At 34.3% G+C, this 19,615-nt stretch overlaps 2 protein-coding genes across 2 annotated transcripts; one reads left to right on the top strand and one right to left on the bottom strand.

Annotated features, from left to right (window-relative positions):
- Positions 1-29: 29 nt before the first annotated feature.
- Positions 30-528, bottom strand: LOC148169880 (uncharacterized). The gene is given in 5 exon segments (XM_088044238.1): positions 30-332; positions 364-367; positions 409-454; positions 457-483; positions 486-528. Coding segments are annotated over 5 exon segments (423 nt in total).
- Positions 529-2,811: 2,283 nt separating this feature from the next.
- Positions 2,812-3,852, top strand: LOC148169879 (uncharacterized). Its single transcript, XM_088043535.1, has 2 exons — positions 2,812-2,921; positions 2,972-3,852. The coding sequence occupies exon 2, from the start codon at positions 2,973-2,975 to the stop codon at positions 3,831-3,833; it is 861 nt and encodes a 286-aa protein (XP_087899661.1). The 5' UTR covers positions 2,812-2,921; position 2,972; the 3' UTR covers positions 3,834-3,852.
- The last annotated feature ends 15,763 nt before the right edge of the window (positions 3,853-19,615 follow it).

Here is a 19,615-nt window from a genome sequence, read left to right as displayed (position 1 = left end):
CTCAAGTATGCTCTTCTTAAAGTCGGTAATTATGCATTAACGTCCTTAATTTCAATTTTCTGGAGGTGATTGCCTTTTAAATTAAGTTCATCCAGTTTGGATAGTCCATTAAACGCACCATTTTCAATAGTTTTGATTCTATTAAACGAAAGGTTTAATTTAATTAACTTTTTAAGCACCTGAAAACTCGAACTGTTCAAACTTTCCAAATAATTGAGCAGTAAATCAAGATATTCCAGTTCTTTAAGCTTTGTCAGGATCGTTTTGATCAAATTATGTTTAAGATATAAATTCTTCAAATTTTTCATCCCCTTTAAGTTTATCCGAGTTAACTTTCGGGATAAGGTATCACCCGGAAACAGCGATTCTTTGATCCGGGATATTTTATTACCCTGATGTTATTCCCACAGTGTAGTTCTTATATTAATTTTGAGAGATAAGCCTATGCAAACGCAACACCACTGGAGTCCGGGCAAGTTTCAGCTGTGAGGCAACTGCCAAAAAAGTTATCAAGCCGAGATTTAGCATGGTGAAACTGAAATTAATAAAGTTAGGAGAGAAAAACAGATTGTGATACTTAGGAAAACGGTTGCGTGCTTGGTTTATTTCACTGCCTCAGCCGATAACGGGATAACAAGACTATTTTTGTACAAAAATGTAAATGAAAAAGAAAAACCTTTTCGTACGAGTGTCGCTTTTCTCTTAAATATTTGTTGAACCTGGCTGGAATGACCCAAGTGCTTAAGTGTATCTAGGGACTTAGAATCCCGTGAATAAACGTCAATAAGTGCGTTCAAGAAAGAAACGTAAATGGCAAAGGAGATGAAGAACAGATTAAACGATGGTACGTGAGAATTTTGAAAATTGTCGAATATTGAGAGGGAATATGAGCGGAATCCCGGATTAGGTAGAAAAAGAAGTGATCTTATTTTGGAAACAGATTATTATAATATGTAAAAGAGGTGGATGAATGCCGCGCACGAACTGTCTTTGTATGTGTACTGGTCGTTTCTTTTTGTTACGTTCGCAACATATCCGTTCGCGGGTCGTGGTGGTAAATCTGACAAGATCATCATGTAAATTTTAATTTGGCTGTGTAAAATCCTGAAAATAAATTAACGCAGTAATTAAAGCAGGATGTTGCCGGATTCGTTTCCCTAAACAGATTCCTTGCAGTCTGTGGAATTATAGGGGGCAAAAGTCAGGCGATAAGCCCTCAAGTTTTAACGGCCGTGATATCCGCTGGCCAACCATTGAAGTAGCTGGTGCGCAATATTAGCTGCTGATGGAGCAATACCCTACGTGTTATTGCAAGCGCCAGCTTGTGAGCTTTTAACAACAGCTTCATTATAAACAAAGCTATTATTTTGGGTCCACTCCCATTTTTTCGCTTCCACCAGATAATAGAAATAAAGCTTTGCAAAGTATTGTCCGGATATCCCTATTTATCCAGAAGCTACAGAAATCTAAAGTGCCTTAAATATAGTATATAGTAAAGCCCACGCGGTATTTTCTCTCAAGTACCATTATATTCGTAACTACTAGATTTGGAATCAGCTCCGATATCGTTAGTTACCAATCGGATTGAAGAAACGAATCGGAGCGTAAGTTTTCTTGTAAAGGCTTCCACGTTGAGCGTCAGGTGGTCTGCCTATCGCTTCTCCCACAGTCCATCATGTCTGCAAGAATATTTGTTACGATCGGCTCCGGCTACGAATAGCTATATATACTGAACATTTCGACAATTTTTCAAACTTCCTCCGGGAAGTGAAATATTAATAAGAACTTTTTGTGGCTCGGCGCACCAAATATAACCGAGGAAATTTACGAGACACTGAGACAAAGACCATATTAAAAAAGAGATCTCGCAGACTAGGAAGGAAAGCACTTTCCACGATTTTTTCCTCAGTTATACAAAAAGCCGCAGATTTGATCAAGTGTAGGTAAATATTTCCGATAAATTAATTACGAAAGAATTTGTGCGGGCGCGATTTTTAATTTCCAAGCGCAAGAATCGGAAGCGGCCTAATTAAACGAAAAATTCTTTATTGTGTTTTGAATTCTTTTAACAAAATAACTTTCTGCCTCGAATGTATTAAGCATTGCTCTTCTCTTATCGCAGCGCAGTTTGCAGCTTTGTTAGCGGTGTGAGTAGAATAATTCCACTTTTCATTTATTGGCTCAAAATATATGTAGTCCACTTCAAAAGTCCGAATACAAAGGCTGACCTACATAAACCCGAAGATTCAATGCACGAAAGAGATTGCAGTGCAGCTCAGCCTAATAATAAAATAGCGATCGTTTACTTGATAGTTTAGAAAAATAAAGCAATCTCGCGTCCTCACAGGGAGGTTTATTCAAAATTGCCGGGATAATAGGATGCAGAAGGTCCCGCACTTCTATCTAGTGCAAACAGAGATACATTTTAATTTGTCTTTACGTATACCATTAAAACGGGGGTAATGGCGGCGGATTCTCGCGATTTACCTGTAACAAATCGTCGTTCCGCAGTTATCTAATCCTGCAACGCGCAATTAACAAAAAATGAAGACGAGTAGAATAAGAGTTAATCACGGAAAGACAAGTGTTGTTGACAAACTTTAAGAGGGAAATATGCAAATTCGAGCGTTTCCGGGAAATCTTAACCAGGATTACGCTCAACTAATTTTCCATCTTGTTTTGAGAAGAGTTATTAAAACGTAATTCATTATGTTTGGTTATATGGAAATGCTGCTGGAGATTCGAACTCGTCGCTCATCTTAGTGGGGGAATTTCGCCGCACAATTTCTGTAATTCTCAATACAACTGGTTTTGGAATTTTTGATTGTGTGAACTTTACCCGCTCGGGTCACAAGTTTCGATAACACTGACAGAACTGATAAGTCAGCACCATCTTGCCCACGTAGTGCCTCCTCAAAAAGGTGCGTTTTATTCCGAACTCCGTGAAAATTATGCAAAGAATTTATTCCAGGATGAAGTTCTCCATCCCCTTTGCAATATTTTTGTGTTTCATCGCTCCATCAACTCAAAGATGCACTTCAAACATAGCAACGACTCAATGCGATTCTGTAACTTTTTCACGTGGACATCCCCTCGTCTTAGGGTCGTATAAAAACTTTTTGCAATTCAAAGGGGCTAACATCGAAGAAATACCTGAAGGAACATTTCGGTTACTGCCAGAAGTCACCACACTTTATCTTAGTTTTAACGCAATTAAAAAGTTAGAGCCTGGATCCTTCGAGGGCTTAAGAAAACTAAATCAACTGATCCTAAATCACAACAGTTTGGAAGGCATCAGTAACGGAGTGTTTCGAGGTTGCGACAATCTGAAGGTTCTTGATTTAGGAGCGAATAAAATTAAACTTATTGAAAGGAACGCTTTTACCGAACTCATAAATTTGGAAGAAATTGTTCTGTCGTTCAATCAGTTGGAAAGTGTTCCTGGAAGCCTTGGCGCTTTACTCAAAGTGAAAAAAATAGATTTGTCTAATAATAAAATCAAGTTCGTACCATCGAACGCTTTCACTAAGTTGAATTCTTTGGAAGTTTTAACTTTAGAAAGCAATAAAATTCAGTATATTCAAGACGATGCCTTTAAGGGGTTGAACCAGCTGAACGAAATTAATCTAAAAGACAACTATTTGTCGAATTTAAATGCTGCCAATCTTATAAATAACTTGAAGTCGTTGAAAACAATAAAACTTAGTATAAATGATTTCGTTTGCAAGACACTAACGGCCATTATTGAAGAATTCGAAGCGAGGAATATCAAAGTGGCACAAGGAGTCTCCAGAACGAATGTTACTGTAAATGGAATCGCCTGTAAATTGTAATAAATTTTTAACTCCTTGACTTTTTTCTCGGCAATTTAACGTAATTATTCTGAATGATTTAGAAGTGGCCCGTTAAACCCGTAATCCCATTAAAAGAGTAGTCTTCTTCCCGCAACTTGACTTAAAAGAAGGAGCTTTGAAAACTTGAAATGATGAGATTTTAACGTTGTATTCACCTGCTTAAATACCCCAAGGATTAAAATATTAATACGAGTACATTTTATCCTGATGAAAAACAAATACTCAATAGTCCGAATTTATTTTGGGATACCCAATATTCCTCTTGACATGTTTCACGATTGCTCTAACTTAATCCACTTAAATATGGGAAGGAATAATTTAGAGGAAATAAATGGTGATGTTTCCGCACACCTGAAACGTAGCGGCGAACTTCTTATTTCGTTTAATTCGTTAAGTTTTGCGCTAAAATTGGGAAACTTTGAATTAGAGAAAAGAGCCCAGTTCCCTGGTTCGTAAAACCTTGTTGTTTGGAGATTTATCAGTACGCGATTTGTTACCATTTTAATAAATACATATTGACGTATTTATTAGATAGAGCTTATTCTTAAGATTGAAATAAAAATTTTAATTTATTATTTCGCAGATTTAATGTGGATCTATAAATAATTTTCACATTTTTCATGTAAAAGTAAAAAATTTACTAAAGGCTGTTAAGTTTTCTATCTAAATATTTTAAAAAGATCTTTGGACTTTGTTTATTTCAAAATATACACTCGTAATAACTTCAGCTACACATTTAAACCCATGAAATAATTATCTCATTAAAAATTTATGTGGCGGGTTTTCTGCAAAGAGGGACTTTTGCGTCTCTAGGCTACAGTTGGCTTCAAATACAGAATGCCGACCGCTGCAGTTTAGCTTCTGAACGGAAGATGGCTGACTTTGTTCAGTTGGCAGCATTTATTTCTGTCTTTTAGAACAACAAACGAAATACAAAACAAATTTACATAAATAAACAATATTTCTTAAAAATTTTGTGGGTTTAATGTATTCAATATTCCATCTTTTGTACAAAATTTATGTATCTCTAAAAACAAAATAAATAATAAAATTTATAAATTATTGTTCGACATTTACATAACAAGCATGATCGACCGGAAATTTGTTAAAATTTGTTACTAAATGATTTTTTGCAGCCGGTGCACAGCAGGGCCCCACATGAACAAGTTTTTGATAAATGATATTGTCGCTTTTAAACTTTTTTTTCTTTTAGGTATTATCAAATAAGCAACTCTTTATTTAAAGGCGACGTCAGATCTAACAGATTGGATCATCAGTGTCGCTGGTATTAGGTGCAAAAAAAAGGAAACAACGAAAATATATAAAAGTGTAATATACCAAAATTTTAGAACAAGAAGTTTTCAATGTGCTCTAACATTCAAATTTTTGAAGTCTTTGGTAGAATTTTCCTAATTACCCTGAAATGCGGTTTCCGTTTATAGAGAAATTTTTTATATCCTCAAACTTTTTGCTGCTTAACAATTTTTGTTTACTTTACCATAGATATTCAAAGCCTTGGTGACAAAAATTTCACTAATTGCACTGGTTTTACTGCCACTTTTAACGTTTTAGAAAAACTGCTATGTAATTCAACATATTTAACTTGATGCGTTATTTTTCAAACTGTGCGCTACTGCTCGCTCATTGGTCAACTTAAAGGTCTTTTAATTCTATAATAAAAGACGTTAGAACAAAAAATACTGCACATTTTCGTTCCATGAAGTCCCCAGATTTACCATTTAACGGATATATTTACGAAACGCCCTGTGATTAATCTCCGCTGATTGAAAATGCAAAATTACAAATAAATTCTCAACATTTGTATTAAATTTTTGATCTGCTTATTACTGCTCCACGAAATACGAGAACTGGGGACAGAAATTTGATATTTAGGACGAACTAAAAATTCAACATGTAATTCCAGTAAATTTAATGATACGTCAGTGAATCTTCAAGAGGTTACTTTCTTTGACCTGCTTTATCATTGCACCAAGATATAAAATTACCGAGCAAAAGTTAAAAAAAAAATCTGTTCTAAATCCTAAATATTTGCAATTGCCCTATAGCTTGTATTAGATGTTTGAGTAGTCTTTAATCGCAAAATTATAGAGCTTAGAGACACTTTATCTTATTGTTAAACGAAAGGACTTAGGTAAGAAAACAATTAACAAATTACTAACTCTAGCAGGTATTAATTCAGCAATGAAAAACGATCATTGTTCCGTGGGATAATTCACGGATTTAATCAATTAAAAAATCCCCAACCGTAATTCAAAGTCACAGATTACACGGTGTAAAGAAGCGATAAATCCGCCGTTTCCTGCAAAACAGATATAGATAATTTTCAATTCCATACAAAGTGTTCCCATCCAATGGTCAAATGATTGGCTCCAGGGCTCGAAATGATTGTAAGATTTCAATAATTACACCACAATAACACGCAAATACATTTATCTAATTTTTCAATAATTTATTTGTTTGCATCGTAAGAAGTGTAATTTGTAAGTCTACATTGCTACTTGCCTTAAATTATTTTAATTGCTTTACGGAACTCTGCATTTTCTGTACTCGCTTCTTGGATATTTATTATTAGTGGGTATCCACTACCATGCGGGTCTTCACTGGTTTTTGCTGAGAAGCAACCATAAATTACGCTCTTCATTCTCGAAATATCGGCATGGAAAAAAACAAATTTTAAAACCACCTTACTTCCTACACAGATAACGGTTTTGATATCTCATAATAAAATATAGACCAAGGATGAATGATGTTATGCACCAGGCAGATGCCGTGATCAAAAATAGATAACCCATATTCAAATATGGATGGCCTAAGACAACAGGAAACAGTTTAATAGATTGTCTTGTATGAAGTTTTTATCGCGCATGCTGTGACACTCAAAATTTAATTAAAATATAATCCGAAAAAACGCCGACACCTCTGATCATAATAACAGGCACCCGGAAAAAGGGGTAGCTTGTAAAATATACAGGGGTCGATGACTTCAGGTGAGATTCTTCAGTTTTTTCACCTGATTAAAAGGGGTGCATCTGGAGCTTAACTATTTTATAGATTTGAGGGCTACTGTATGTAAATTGGTTCATTTCGTTCAGACCAGCTTGTGTGTACAGGGTGGGGCAATTAACCGTTTTATTTATTTTTTTAATAACAACCTGGGGACATTTAATATTTTAATTGTTGTTAAAAATGTTAATCAGTGTAAACGATAAATCAGGATATGAAATAATTGAGTTAATAAAGTGTGTCATTTACGTTTCTCCAGTTGTAACGCACCATAGCACAGGTGAACATTTTTTCTTTGGACGCATATGTACATATACGCATCACCTGCTTATTAGAACCCTGACATTATACCCCACGCATTTTATTCATTTTTTCCACTGATGCCTAAATTTCTACAATTTGTCGCTTTAATAACTAAATATCAACCCCTTTGCTATCACCCATTTGATCTGACTTTTTGTCGACTCCTTTTGTCATTATTTCATTTTACCTGCCCAACAACCCTTCTTTGGTGGCACGAAAAAAAAAATGACTTAATTTTGTAAAAAATCTAAAAGTATGTAAACTCCATTAATTAGTTTCAAAGGGTTAATTAAATAAAACCGGTGTGTGGTCCTAATTTTCTCAGGTAAATAATTAATCAAGGGTTGGTAGACTCGTTGCATTTAGTTAAAAGAAAATAAAAACAATTACAGAGATAACGGGAGGGGTCTAATACTTACACTTACTTTAGACACGTGCTCATTTAAATTTTTAAATTAGAATTACCGGTGTTGGGGGTTTTTTGTCGATGTTGATATAAGGTGCATCAGATTTTTGTGGGAGCAGGTGGAGATTTTTAAAAAGAGTCAATGTGGATGATTCCATGAGGTATCGACCCAATATCTTCGAATTTATCGTTTACTTACGGCGGTAAGCAACCCACCGAGGCAGTTATGAGAGTGTAAATCAAAAAGGGGCTTCCGAAGGCTGAATCACACCGGGATAAAGCTTTGCTAATTGAGCGACTTAATTGTGCCATAAAAAGAGGGATGAGCCAAAGCTCTCGAAATTCTACAAAAAAAATTAAAAAGTCTAAATCAATCCTGAAAATATTTATAAGACGTTCAAGAAGTCTAAAGAATTCGTGAAAAATAAACAGAAACCTTAGACAAATTCTGAAAAAGATATTGAAAAAATTTATATTTTTAACCAATCTATGAAGAAAAAAAGAATCTTTAAAAAATCCAATCTGAAGAATTTTTAAGGAGTTTCTAATGGATCTGTTTTAAATCTAAAAAAAATGTTAAAGAACTGTCTCAAACAGTCTTCCCAGCAATTTCCAAAAAAAAAAATTTAAAGAATAAAAACCGTTTTGTAAAACAGTCTGAATGGGTCTAATTTATTATACATGAACCAGTAGATCCTTTAACTTTCCTGGATGCGCCTCAGAATCCAAAAAATTACGTCTTGTTCTGAATGAGTTCCTGGAGAAATATGTTATGAACAATTTTCCGGTGTGAGTCCGGTTCCCCACGGGCAACAGTGGGAGCAATAAAATGTCGTTTAGCAGACAGCAGGGCTCGGTGGATATGAGTTAGCACAGCCCATTGTATCGCAAATTCCTAGATTATGCCCCTTCGTGATTTCGTTAAGTTATGTTAGGATTATTAAGTTATACCTGCAAAGTCGGTACATAAATCAGTTCGACCGGTTCTTACTATTAAATTTAATGTAATTTCCAGTGATTATTATTAGTTTTAAAACAAACTAATGCAATTAATTGGTCTTTAATGGACAGCCGTCCTTTAATAATTTGAAGCGCGTTAGCTAGAGCCCAAAAAAATGATACAAGTGATCTCGTAGAGCAGCTGCCGGTTTTAATGCATTCGAAATTTCTTAGTTTAGGAGTGATACGTATTTTTTTTATTTTAACGTAAAGCGATGTAAAGGTGCAGTAATATCAAGATAATAAGTGGATAGTTTTTATAATTACCCTACTTAACCAACCCTTCTCATCTGCCTCTCATTCTTGTAACAAAAAACGCCATCTAATTTAAATATTTAATAAAGAATGAAATATGCCGCTTTCATTTAGAAAAATAAAGACTTGTCAATCTTTGAAATTGACCGCAATTTATCACGTCTGATTGATTTTGGTTAGACTTTCGTTCTAAAATAACCGCGTTGAAAACCGGACCATTACTTGGCAAAATTTCTGATGATTAGAGAGACAATGAGAAAACATCAACAATGCTTGTCAGATCGAATGAGGCGTTATTTCGGTGTTAAATGACCACCACCCCAATCAGGGTTTAACAGGTAGCCCCTTCTGAAATATCATCCCTTGTAGATTTGGGGTTGTAAGGTTGATCAGACTGGAGTAAAACAGATGTAAGATTAGGTGTCGTGTCGGTTCGTTTCGAAATGGGCGATCATTTATCACGGTAAAGATGTATGCACGTTTAATATTCAAGTCTATCACTCTATTACGAGATTCTTTTTGATTTATCCCCTAATCATTACACGCGAGGGATCCGGAGACCGACGGATGACAAATATGGGACATTAAAGTCTTGCATGGTTTGGCATCTGCCACCTACGGCTGGTAATCTGACAACATTCCTGATAAGTTCGACGGATCCCTCAACCTTCTTCATTATTCATATTTCTACAGTGTTTGATTATGACCATTTACAACTTGTTATTACTCATTTACACGACGGCTGTCAACTTTTCTATTAATTGATTTATTAGAAGCTTTGAAAAAATGCTAGCGGATAAATGAGACTGATTGTCACCGGACAGGTTTTCCTCGGACTCGATTACATCAGAAAACATGTATTTATCATTTCTTAGAGTAAATTGAATTTGTGCCGAATTCATATTTTAAAACGGTTTCTCAAAAAAAAAACACACACCCGACGATTAAAAAGAACGATCAATAACGAGGTTGGTTGATGTTTTTTAACAAATTACCATAGTCTTTTGTGCGTGATACTGCCGAGTAATTGCTAATTTCACAAGACGTCTCGATTAGGATGAGTGTTTCCGAAACGATCTTTTATTCTGAGATGCCAGGCCACAACCAATAAATTTTAAATATCGGGGCTTCATTATTATTATGCTGAAAATGCCAATTTATGCACAACTAATTAAAGTACTGGAGATGGAACTGGAAACATTTTTTTTTAAATATTACACTTGGTGAACAAATGTTTAAACTCCAAAAAATATAAAACCAATAATATATGCACAAATTTTAAACACAATTTGCATTAGATTTAAAATAAAAACTCAGATATTTGTATCATAGTTATGTTGAAAAAAAATTGAATTCGCGAATATTTCTGGAAAAAATCAAAAATCGCTAAAAACTATACTTCTTAGATGTCGCGACTCTAACCAAACCGTGATAAAAAATTGTTACGTCAGCTTTTAGAGCTTTGTCAACTATGAGCGTATGGAAATTTTCAAAATTTCATCTTTAACATTAAAGACGACTTTATGTTAAGGGTGGACACAAGTGTTGCCGGACCCTGTATAGCTAAAAACAATTTTAAATCTCATTTTTTTCCGCAGAAGATTTTTGTAAGTACAAAATTTAAAATACGATTTCGTGATTGGTCGTTCTGCAGAACGAGTTATACAATCTTACTCCTGCAATTTCTGCAGAATGTCAAACAAGAACTGCCATATTTGTCAAATTGTCACCAAATTGTAGAAGCGTCAGCAATAAACTTTTTTTGTTATTTATAGTGAAGTTTAGCAGGTATTTTATTACAACTTTATGTTTAGTTATCATTAAATTTTGCTATTACTAAAAACTTAACTTTTTATTGTGAAGCCATCTATTAATCATCTATGAAGTATTCACTACAGGTATCTAAAGGCTACTTTTCCTGCAGATTTCTTTTTGCAGAGGTCAAAATTAAAATGCGACTCTGTGATTGGTCGTTTGGCAGATCGACTGACAGAATGCTGATTTTTTAAACTCCTGCAATTCCTGCGAAATGTCAAACAAGAACTTTTACAATTAAACAATTAAATTGCCACCAAATTGTAAAAGCAGCAGCAATTGACTTGTTTTTGTAATTTTCAGTCTTGATTTGTAGATATTGTATTATAACTTTACATTTTTTATTATATTTTGCGATTATTAATAAACTTGACATTGTGGATGTGGAGCCATCTATTAATTAAAATTGGCATTTAACTACTACAGGTACCTATCTTATCCTTTTCAAATTCTGCTCCTTTCTAAATCGGTAATTTTTCTGCAAGAAAAATGAGGCATAGAGGAAGTTTGATAATACTACGAGGAATCTCAGAAAAAATAGTTTCAAAGAATCAGCGAAACAGAAAAATCTGATTATACAAAAATTAAAATAGAATCCAAGCAAATTTAAGTATTAAATCTTTTTTCAAAAAATTGTGCACAATTTGGGCTGTGATACCAAAAATGAACGTGGCATAAGTGAATTCACTAACCTGGAAGACCTGAAATTAAAACTGCTCCCTCAGTTGCTTACTGATTAAGCGTAATTTTTCGTCGTGGGTGTTGAGGTGGCAAAAATTGTCAAGAATTTACGATTACGACGTCATAAAATCAATGAGGTGACTTTACTGCCGTAACCGATAACTTTCTTAATAATTTTGTGATGAAACATGAGCCAAGTCGTTAATTACATTCACTCGTCTGAAAATGTGTTTGAATTTGTAGAGATGTCCGCAAATCTGTGGTAGCTGCTACCGCCTTTGAGAAGATCCATAACTCGTGTTTATGCGCTCTTAACATCAGTCCACGCAACGTTTGCGTGGCGTTAATATCGCAAAACAATATCTGTGGCAATTTCGTAAAACAAACAAAAGGACGATCGGTCGTTTTTAACGTTTACAATCAATCACCTCGTGAAATGAGTGCATTAACTTTTATCTAATTGCCGGTGGCTAGTGAAGTCATAATCTACCTTCTGAACTTAACGATCGTTTTAACTGCTTCTACTTAGTTAGCGACCATTCACAGCGTAAAATGTCTATATGAAGATCATTAACTTGAAATTGTTGGGATGGACTGTTTTGTTTCGTGATGCTCGCACTACACCACACACCAAAGAAGAACTTGTTAAGTTTATAGTGTATAATTGAGTTTGGTACGGCCAACCTTCCACAGTCTAGAAGCGATTTGTAAAGTGTCCTGTTGATGAACATGGGTTTATTGATATTAGACAATGGATAACATTAGCATTTTAGCAAGGCATTAAAATTAATAGTGTTAATCTCAGATTCTGGTATGGTAAATAAGTGCTCGTCCACCTATCAAAGCCACAACGATCGGTTATATGATTATAAGTGTTATGTTGAGGCAAAGCTCACGGTTATAATAAGAAGAGCTCTTTACAGCTTCCTTAATTGCAGGTTAGAAGGATATGATTGCGCAGCCAACTTCGATGAGTAGTCATAAATAAGAAGCACAATGAGCATTGTAAAATACAAGACGGTTAGACACTTTGACAGTGTATATCCTTTCCTGCACCAGATATAGTTGTCTCGCCGTACGTAATGATACACCTCTTAAGATTTACTGTCTTGTCTTGTTTAAACTACCAACGTTTCTTCTTCTTTCTCACCCGACGAATAAACAAAGCTTTAAATTATCGCTGCTCTGTCTTTTTAATATAGTCATCTAGTTAGTGTGCGAATTATTTTTGATAAATGGCGCCACTTGAATACCGTTGAAATTTTAAGCTTCAGGAGGATAACATATTGCTATAAAGGATTAACGTCGCACACTGTGAATTATTAAAGGCGCAAAATCTTTATGTGGAAGTTCATGTTAAATCGCTCCAACACAATAAACTATGTTTAACTTTTATACCGGTTTTTATAACTGGGACGAGTAGGTGCTGATAAAATATGGGACATAATAAGAAGAAGCCCTCGCGGTGCGCCTTTATTGTTATTGACATACATATGAGAAGACTAACTTTTTTTAACGGCGCAGACCAAAAGACGATAAATTCTGCGACACACACTGCACAACACTTAAACCTTACCACAATATATCTATCCAAACTTACTTAATAATATAAATAATTGCACCTAACGGATGTCAATTCTTAAATTTACTGGTCCAAAAAACAACAAGACTCAGTTTTATAGGTTAACAATGAAAGATACACACCAAAGATCATAAATTTTACTCAAAGTAACTAAGATAAAAATTAAGACGTCTTTAACCAGAAAATAAAATACTTTTATGGAAGTCTTTTATTGCATTAACTATAAAATTCAATTGACTGCTTTCAAAACAGTCCATGTAATAAAATCACAAGGACCCGAGTTTGATAATTAAATCTCAGAAGTTTATCTCCAATTTTTGGACACTTAAAACTTAAAACTGTATTATAATTCGGAAATTTAAAAGTTATCTGTATAAATCCAAAAATAGGTTTTTTCACCGTCACGTCTTAATAAATTCTGGCTTCTGCTGTCAGAAGCTTATAGCTCTGGAAAACCTCATTCTACTGTATTATGTAATTTTATCTGAAATGGTCAGTTAATCTGTGAGATCAAAAGCCGAAGGCAAAATTTTTTTTGTTTCGAGTTTCTTGTCAAAATTTCAGCAAAGGATTTTTTTTTAATTTGTATGTTCACAGCAGTTGTAAAAATAAATATTAGTTGATGACAATTTATGCGTCGTGCTTCAGTATGTCACAATATAATTCAAGTGTCATTTCAAATCGCATGAATATTCAAAAAAGCAAAAAATCCAACTTGTCATAAACTGTAATTAAATGTAAATCAACAGGTGTCAGTACTTTAAATTACAAACTTGTTAAGTGGCGGAATAAATTACAATACATGTGGGGTAGCAAGAGTATCTACAAGTATTTCGCACGTGTTGGAATAAATATACGGGGTGTAAAAAAGCGGATCAAATATCCACAATATGATAGATAAAGAAACCGAGAGCAACGACGATTTTTTTCGTTTTATAAGTATTTTTTCAAGTAAATCGATAAAGCCGAAAATAGCCGTTCGATTAAGGATCTCCGTTTTTTGTAAAATCGCATCCGTCTTCATATTAGAGCGTTAAGCAGCTGTAAAATAAACGCGTTTTGGGTCCCACCCTCGGCCCCTGACTCGGCGAATATGAAGTTGCCCGTTACTGATGATTGACTAACGATAATCATACTTTAACTTGGTGTAAGTGACGAAGCGAAGTATTAAATACTGTGGGATTCTATTAGAGATGGCTACTGGCAATTTTGGCAGAAGGTCCTGCTGTGCCAATCAAATTTTACATAATTAAAAGTGGCCCCCACATTACATAAGTTCAGGCAATTATTTAATTAAATGTGACTACAGCTCGGCTTCGTATACATTGTAAATTTAATTTTTTTATTCACTGATTTACATATTGTATACAGTCGTATCGTAAATTTTGCTTCACAGCGCCACGTTATTAGAGCTATAGATATTTATATTACATTTTATGGACCTTAACTGCTTTAGTTGCCTCTAGTTAAACAATGTTTTGTAATGAGTCGGAGATTAATAAATCATTTTATATTCCCTCCAATCAGACCTTAATCACGTTTTATTTGCGCTCAAGTTGCGCTTCTGGGACTATTAAAATTTAACTTTTTGACCTTGCGATGACATAATAAAGCCGGCTCCTGTATCCAGATCCATTCATTCTGAAATTTGATAATAATCGACCTTGACAATATCGACAAACTGGAAAATCATAAAGACATTTAGTTTAGGTGACTACATACCGCAGTCTCTCCAGCGATAAAATTTGTAGTTTTTTTACCAACGGAAATATTTTAAGAATTTTCTCAATAGCACCCGATGGACGTGAATGCACTCATGATAACAAAAACCAAAAACATGTGTAGGCTTCCATACAAGCACTAAACAGTAAACTTCTTAGTTCTGTCACGTGGTTGGATGTATGGTTTTTGAGTCAAATAAAGCAAACTGGATTTAAGACTTGAGGCTTTATTTAGTTTGCTCGATGTGCAAATTCTGTCACATATTTATTTGAGGTCTTATATGGGTGTTGTTGGATGGCAGGGTGTACACGCGAGATATTAGACACGTCTTGCGGTAAGTAATTAATGTGAAACTGTCATGTCGGAAATTGGAGATTCTCGAAAAAATCACTGTTTCACACCTAATAGAAACAGGCGCATGAACCGCTTATTATAAACGCATGAATAAATTACATGTGGGCTTGAAATTCGATGAAATTTTGTTTAGATCTCAATGAATATGAAATCAAGTCAAATCAAGATTATTGCCACATTTTTCTGTGAAAAATTCGTCGTTTTCATGAATTTTTATTTTACATGGAACTAACAAAAAGAGTACATTCTTTGAGATTCTTATAATTTCAAGTTTGCCTGACTAATATGTAACATTCTAATTTCTCCAGTTCTACATTTAGATTTGTATTTTTGCAGTATTTTTAGGAAGTTTTAAAAATTTCATTTTTTAATTTAAAATTTTTTAATAAAGGAAGACGTAAATTTCTAACAAAAATGTGTTCGAGATGCAAACATTTCTAGGTAAAAAAAGTGGATTAAAAATGGACCTTGGCAGATTCAACTATTTTAAGAGTTTCAACAAAAACAAATTTTGCATATAAATTTCGTTTTTAATGATGTTCACTCAAATATTATCAAAAAATAGCCCTACTCAACAAAATTTTGAACGAAATGACTCCGAATTTGATATCCATTTTGCTCCATCAGGGCTGTAAATCAGAAAAATAGAAGACAGAAATCTTTTGCAAGAAATTGGTTTCGAATTTTCTGGGAAACAAAATGGGTAACTATACACAGTGATGAAAAAAAAGCGCCCATGAGTGGGAATATATATACCATAACCTTTTTAATTCAACCATCTCAGAAATCAAAGCAAAATTTATTTAAACCTATTTCTTTTACAATATGAATTTTTTCAAATGCAATGCTGCTCAACCTTTTCTAGTAAAGTTGACATTCAGCAGTCTCCTTAACTAAGCAACTAATAATGTAAGAGCTTTACAATGTTGCAACCTTAAAAAATTTTCGACTAAGCCAAGAAATGATACTTTTAAAAGTTTAAGAACGGAAAGTGAACGCAGAGTAGGTACTCAAAAAAAACTTATTATTCAAATATCTCTGAGTCCTAACCTGATAGAGCAAAACGGACTTCAGAGTAAGAATCAGAATCCACTTTACAAATGACTATTGTAATGACTAGACTAGTGTAAGTGGCGTCCTTGCTATAAAAATTTTGCAATTTCTTGGGCAAATTAGCGGTTTGACTCTCATTATTCATAAATTTTTTTCGCATTTTATGTAAGTGAGTAGCACCTTGCACACGTGTAATCAGATACATTTAGGTCAAAATGTGTTCGCTATGACATTTTGAACATTCTCAATTAAGGAAGCTGTAAAATTATTGCATTTTTTGTTATTAATATTTTTTGCACATCTGTTTAATTAAAATTAAATTTCCTGAAGTCGTTTTACCAAAAAAGGTATTATCAGTGAGTACGGAACAAGATTTGTGAATATCATTGCGTAAGATTGAAAAAATTAAGAGCATTTACAAGATGTTTACACAACGATTTCCGGAGCGGCCATCTGCGAGGTCTAATTAATTATCATAAGTGAGTTTTTGCAAGAAACAAAAGAAGTTGTCTTGGAATTTGTTCCGTCTAAATTGACAAACTGAATGAAAGTCAGATGATATTTTCAGTCTCTTGTTAGCGTATCAGCTTACTAGAAATCAAATGTTAACATTCTTGGGTGATGAAGCACAAAACAATTCTTAATAGTTTATGAAGCTCGCAGCTTCTTTATTGGTGTGTTGGGGGTCTATCAACAGACTAGACGCAACTTCTTGTAAATGGAAGGAGACCAGTCACCGTCTAAGCAAAGGTCGTGTTTTTGCCACGAGATGAGATCAACGAGACAATGTAATTTTCTGCTTTGATAGACAAGAGCGTTACGAGTTTTTCGATATTTTGTCTCGAACCTCGTTAGTTAGCACAAGTTACAAGTTGTTATAATGATTCGATTAAATCGACCACCAATTATGTTTTTTCTGTGTGAAACAACAAATCGGAGAAGCTCACTAACGATAACTTTTTTCCCTTCGTTTATAATGCGGCACTCGTGCTTTACTTTTCGGTAGCCACAAAAACAGGCTTTGACTAGAGGGAAATTGAAAAAGTACCTGCTGCAAGGAAGTGGCGTACTTAGTAATCTTATGCAATTTTAATTCAATTATTATGAACGATAAATGATGTAGAACGCCGTTTACACGCGTAATCATACAATAACTCCTCGACGATACCGTCTTGCAAATCTTTTTTCACTTTCACTTTTGTGTTTTACGATACGCTGCTCTGATACAAATAATTCGCTTATTATGGGCATGGTAATTTCCACCTGTCCATATACTTAAACCAAAACCGATGACATCTGCTCGATTAAAATGTTATGGCATTTATATGAAGAAAAAAACGCACGACGTGCCGGATTATCATAAAGGTACGAGATTTTTGGGTCAGTTTTTCTCAACTCGTCAGAAATAAATTCTTTCCGGTGCTAAATTTCATCTTTGCTCTATTCAACAAGTTAATAAAACCTCCGTTCCCACAAACAAAGCGGTGTCGATCATGATCAATGTTCGAACATAATGAATGATGACGTCAGGGCTCCTGCTGCTAGACTTGGGGAGCGCTGCGACCACAATGCTTGCCATAAAAAGGTTATTGGGTGCTCTTTGTTAACACTGATGAGGGCGGACTAGAATATTAACAAAAAGTTCATGTTATATTACAAGTTATTATTAACGAGACTGACTGATAGGCGAACAACTTCGAAACAAAAGCCAGGAATTTCGATCAAGTCTCATCCTTGTCTCAAGTCCGGTAGCACTTCTCTTGCTCCGATTAGATATTTCAAATTAAATCGTAATTGGGGCCATGATTGACCGTTACTAATTAATCACTGTTGTTTCTTGATTTACATCCGTCAATGATGCAACAGACAGTAGGTACGCTCGGTACGATCGAATTTATTGCTCTGCAGTTCCGAAATGTACCAATTGATTTAATGAGACTTCGGATACATGTGGCAGCCATAAAGTTGAGATCCATGACATAATGTTACATTACCTTCATTAAAGAATTGAAAGTAAAGGAACAAAATACATTACGCAGAACAGCCACTTCCTTCAGCAGGATTTTAATTAATTCTGGGGCCACGATAATATTTATGTTTTATTTATAAGATTTAACATGTGTACGAAAGGTGTAGGTACTAATTACCTTTGACAGGACGGTCATCATTTTTTGCTTTTGCCTTTCTCGTCTGCTTGTCATTGATATCTGTATTAACTAAATGTGGGGAAAATTGTATTGTGATCAATCAGCTGGGGCCCATAAAAGGCTTTCTAGGGTGCAAAAAATTAAAAGCCTTGTGGTCTAAAACCTAATTAACAGATATAGAAAAGCTTCTAATGCTTGAATAACGTTTTCAATCTAAAACTTTTATTTTTCCTTCTTAATTTTTGGATTGTAGTTCTTTAAAATTTCTCAAGATCTCTTAAAGTTGTCTAGAATATCCTGAAATGTCAAAAAAGAAAGCAAAACTGAAAAATTTAAAAACTAATTTTTAGGCGACTTAAACTGAAAATGGAATGTTTAGGCCTTAAAAGCGTCCTAAAAGTAAGTTTTTATGACTGCAAACATTTTTAGCCGATCTATAGTGGCGCCATCTATCCATAGCTTTGCATATTACATTAAGATACCGATATTACTCCCAATTTTATAATTATTTGGGTAAAATCAAATAGACAAACTCCTGTAAAGTGCAACAAAGACGTGTTGAATTATTGAAACTGAACATGTCTAGCAATGCTGCTGCAACAACATCAAAAAGCACATCAAACCTAATTCATACAAATTGTGATGCTACACATGACAAATATACATAAAGAAAATATGAACTTGTCAGAAGGATTCAGAAATATTTACAATTATATAGTTGTTATAAATGATTAAATCAATAAATCCCAAATAAAAACTAATTAACTTGTAAATTTAATGAAGTTGCCTTAAAAATCTTGTATGTATCAGGGTCAAAAAGGGCCATTTTGCCTTCGCTTTCCACACTTTTTGGCCTTGGTACACAAATAACCATTATTTTCTCCATTATTTCCTCTAAATTTTTAGATTGTGGTTCTTTAGGCTTTCTCAGGATCTTCTAAGGTTTTCTAGGATATCTGGGAATCTCTAAAAACAAAGAAAAACTGAAAGATTCAAAAATTTATTTTTTTTTTAATCTTTAGACCTCAAAAAGGTGCAGTCAAAAAAATCTTTAAAAATCCGAAAGCCAAAGATTAACTAAAAGCTTATAAATTTGAAGGCAAAACAAAACCTACAACCTGAAATTTGAAAATTTAAGAACCTGAAAAGGGAAAAGTTTCCTTTCCTTCTAGGGAAGTTGATCTATTATAATGGCTTAGCTCAGTATAAATTGCAGCAAAGTGATTTATCCTTTTTGTTTGTGGTTACATCGCCTTGGTAAGAAGCGCCTCCATTTTTGAGTAGCAAGGGCAAAGAACCCACAATGGCATAATTACAAAGGAGTTGGCTTCTAAACTATCTAATTTGACGCCTATGGTGTGAACGCTCACAAGCAATCACCTGCCTCGTTATAGTTTTGATTAATTTTCAATCAATTGTT

Source organism: Gnatocerus cornutus, chromosome 8 (genome assembly GCF_029298725.1).
Source record: "Gnatocerus cornutus isolate USDA-ARS CGAHR chromosome 8, icGnaCorn1.1, whole genome shotgun sequence".
Taxonomy (NCBI): Eukaryota; Metazoa; Arthropoda; class Insecta; order Coleoptera; family Tenebrionidae; genus Gnatocerus; species Gnatocerus cornutus.
The sequence above is the reverse complement of the archived record's forward strand: the minus strand, read 5'-3'. Positions and strand labels throughout refer to the sequence as shown.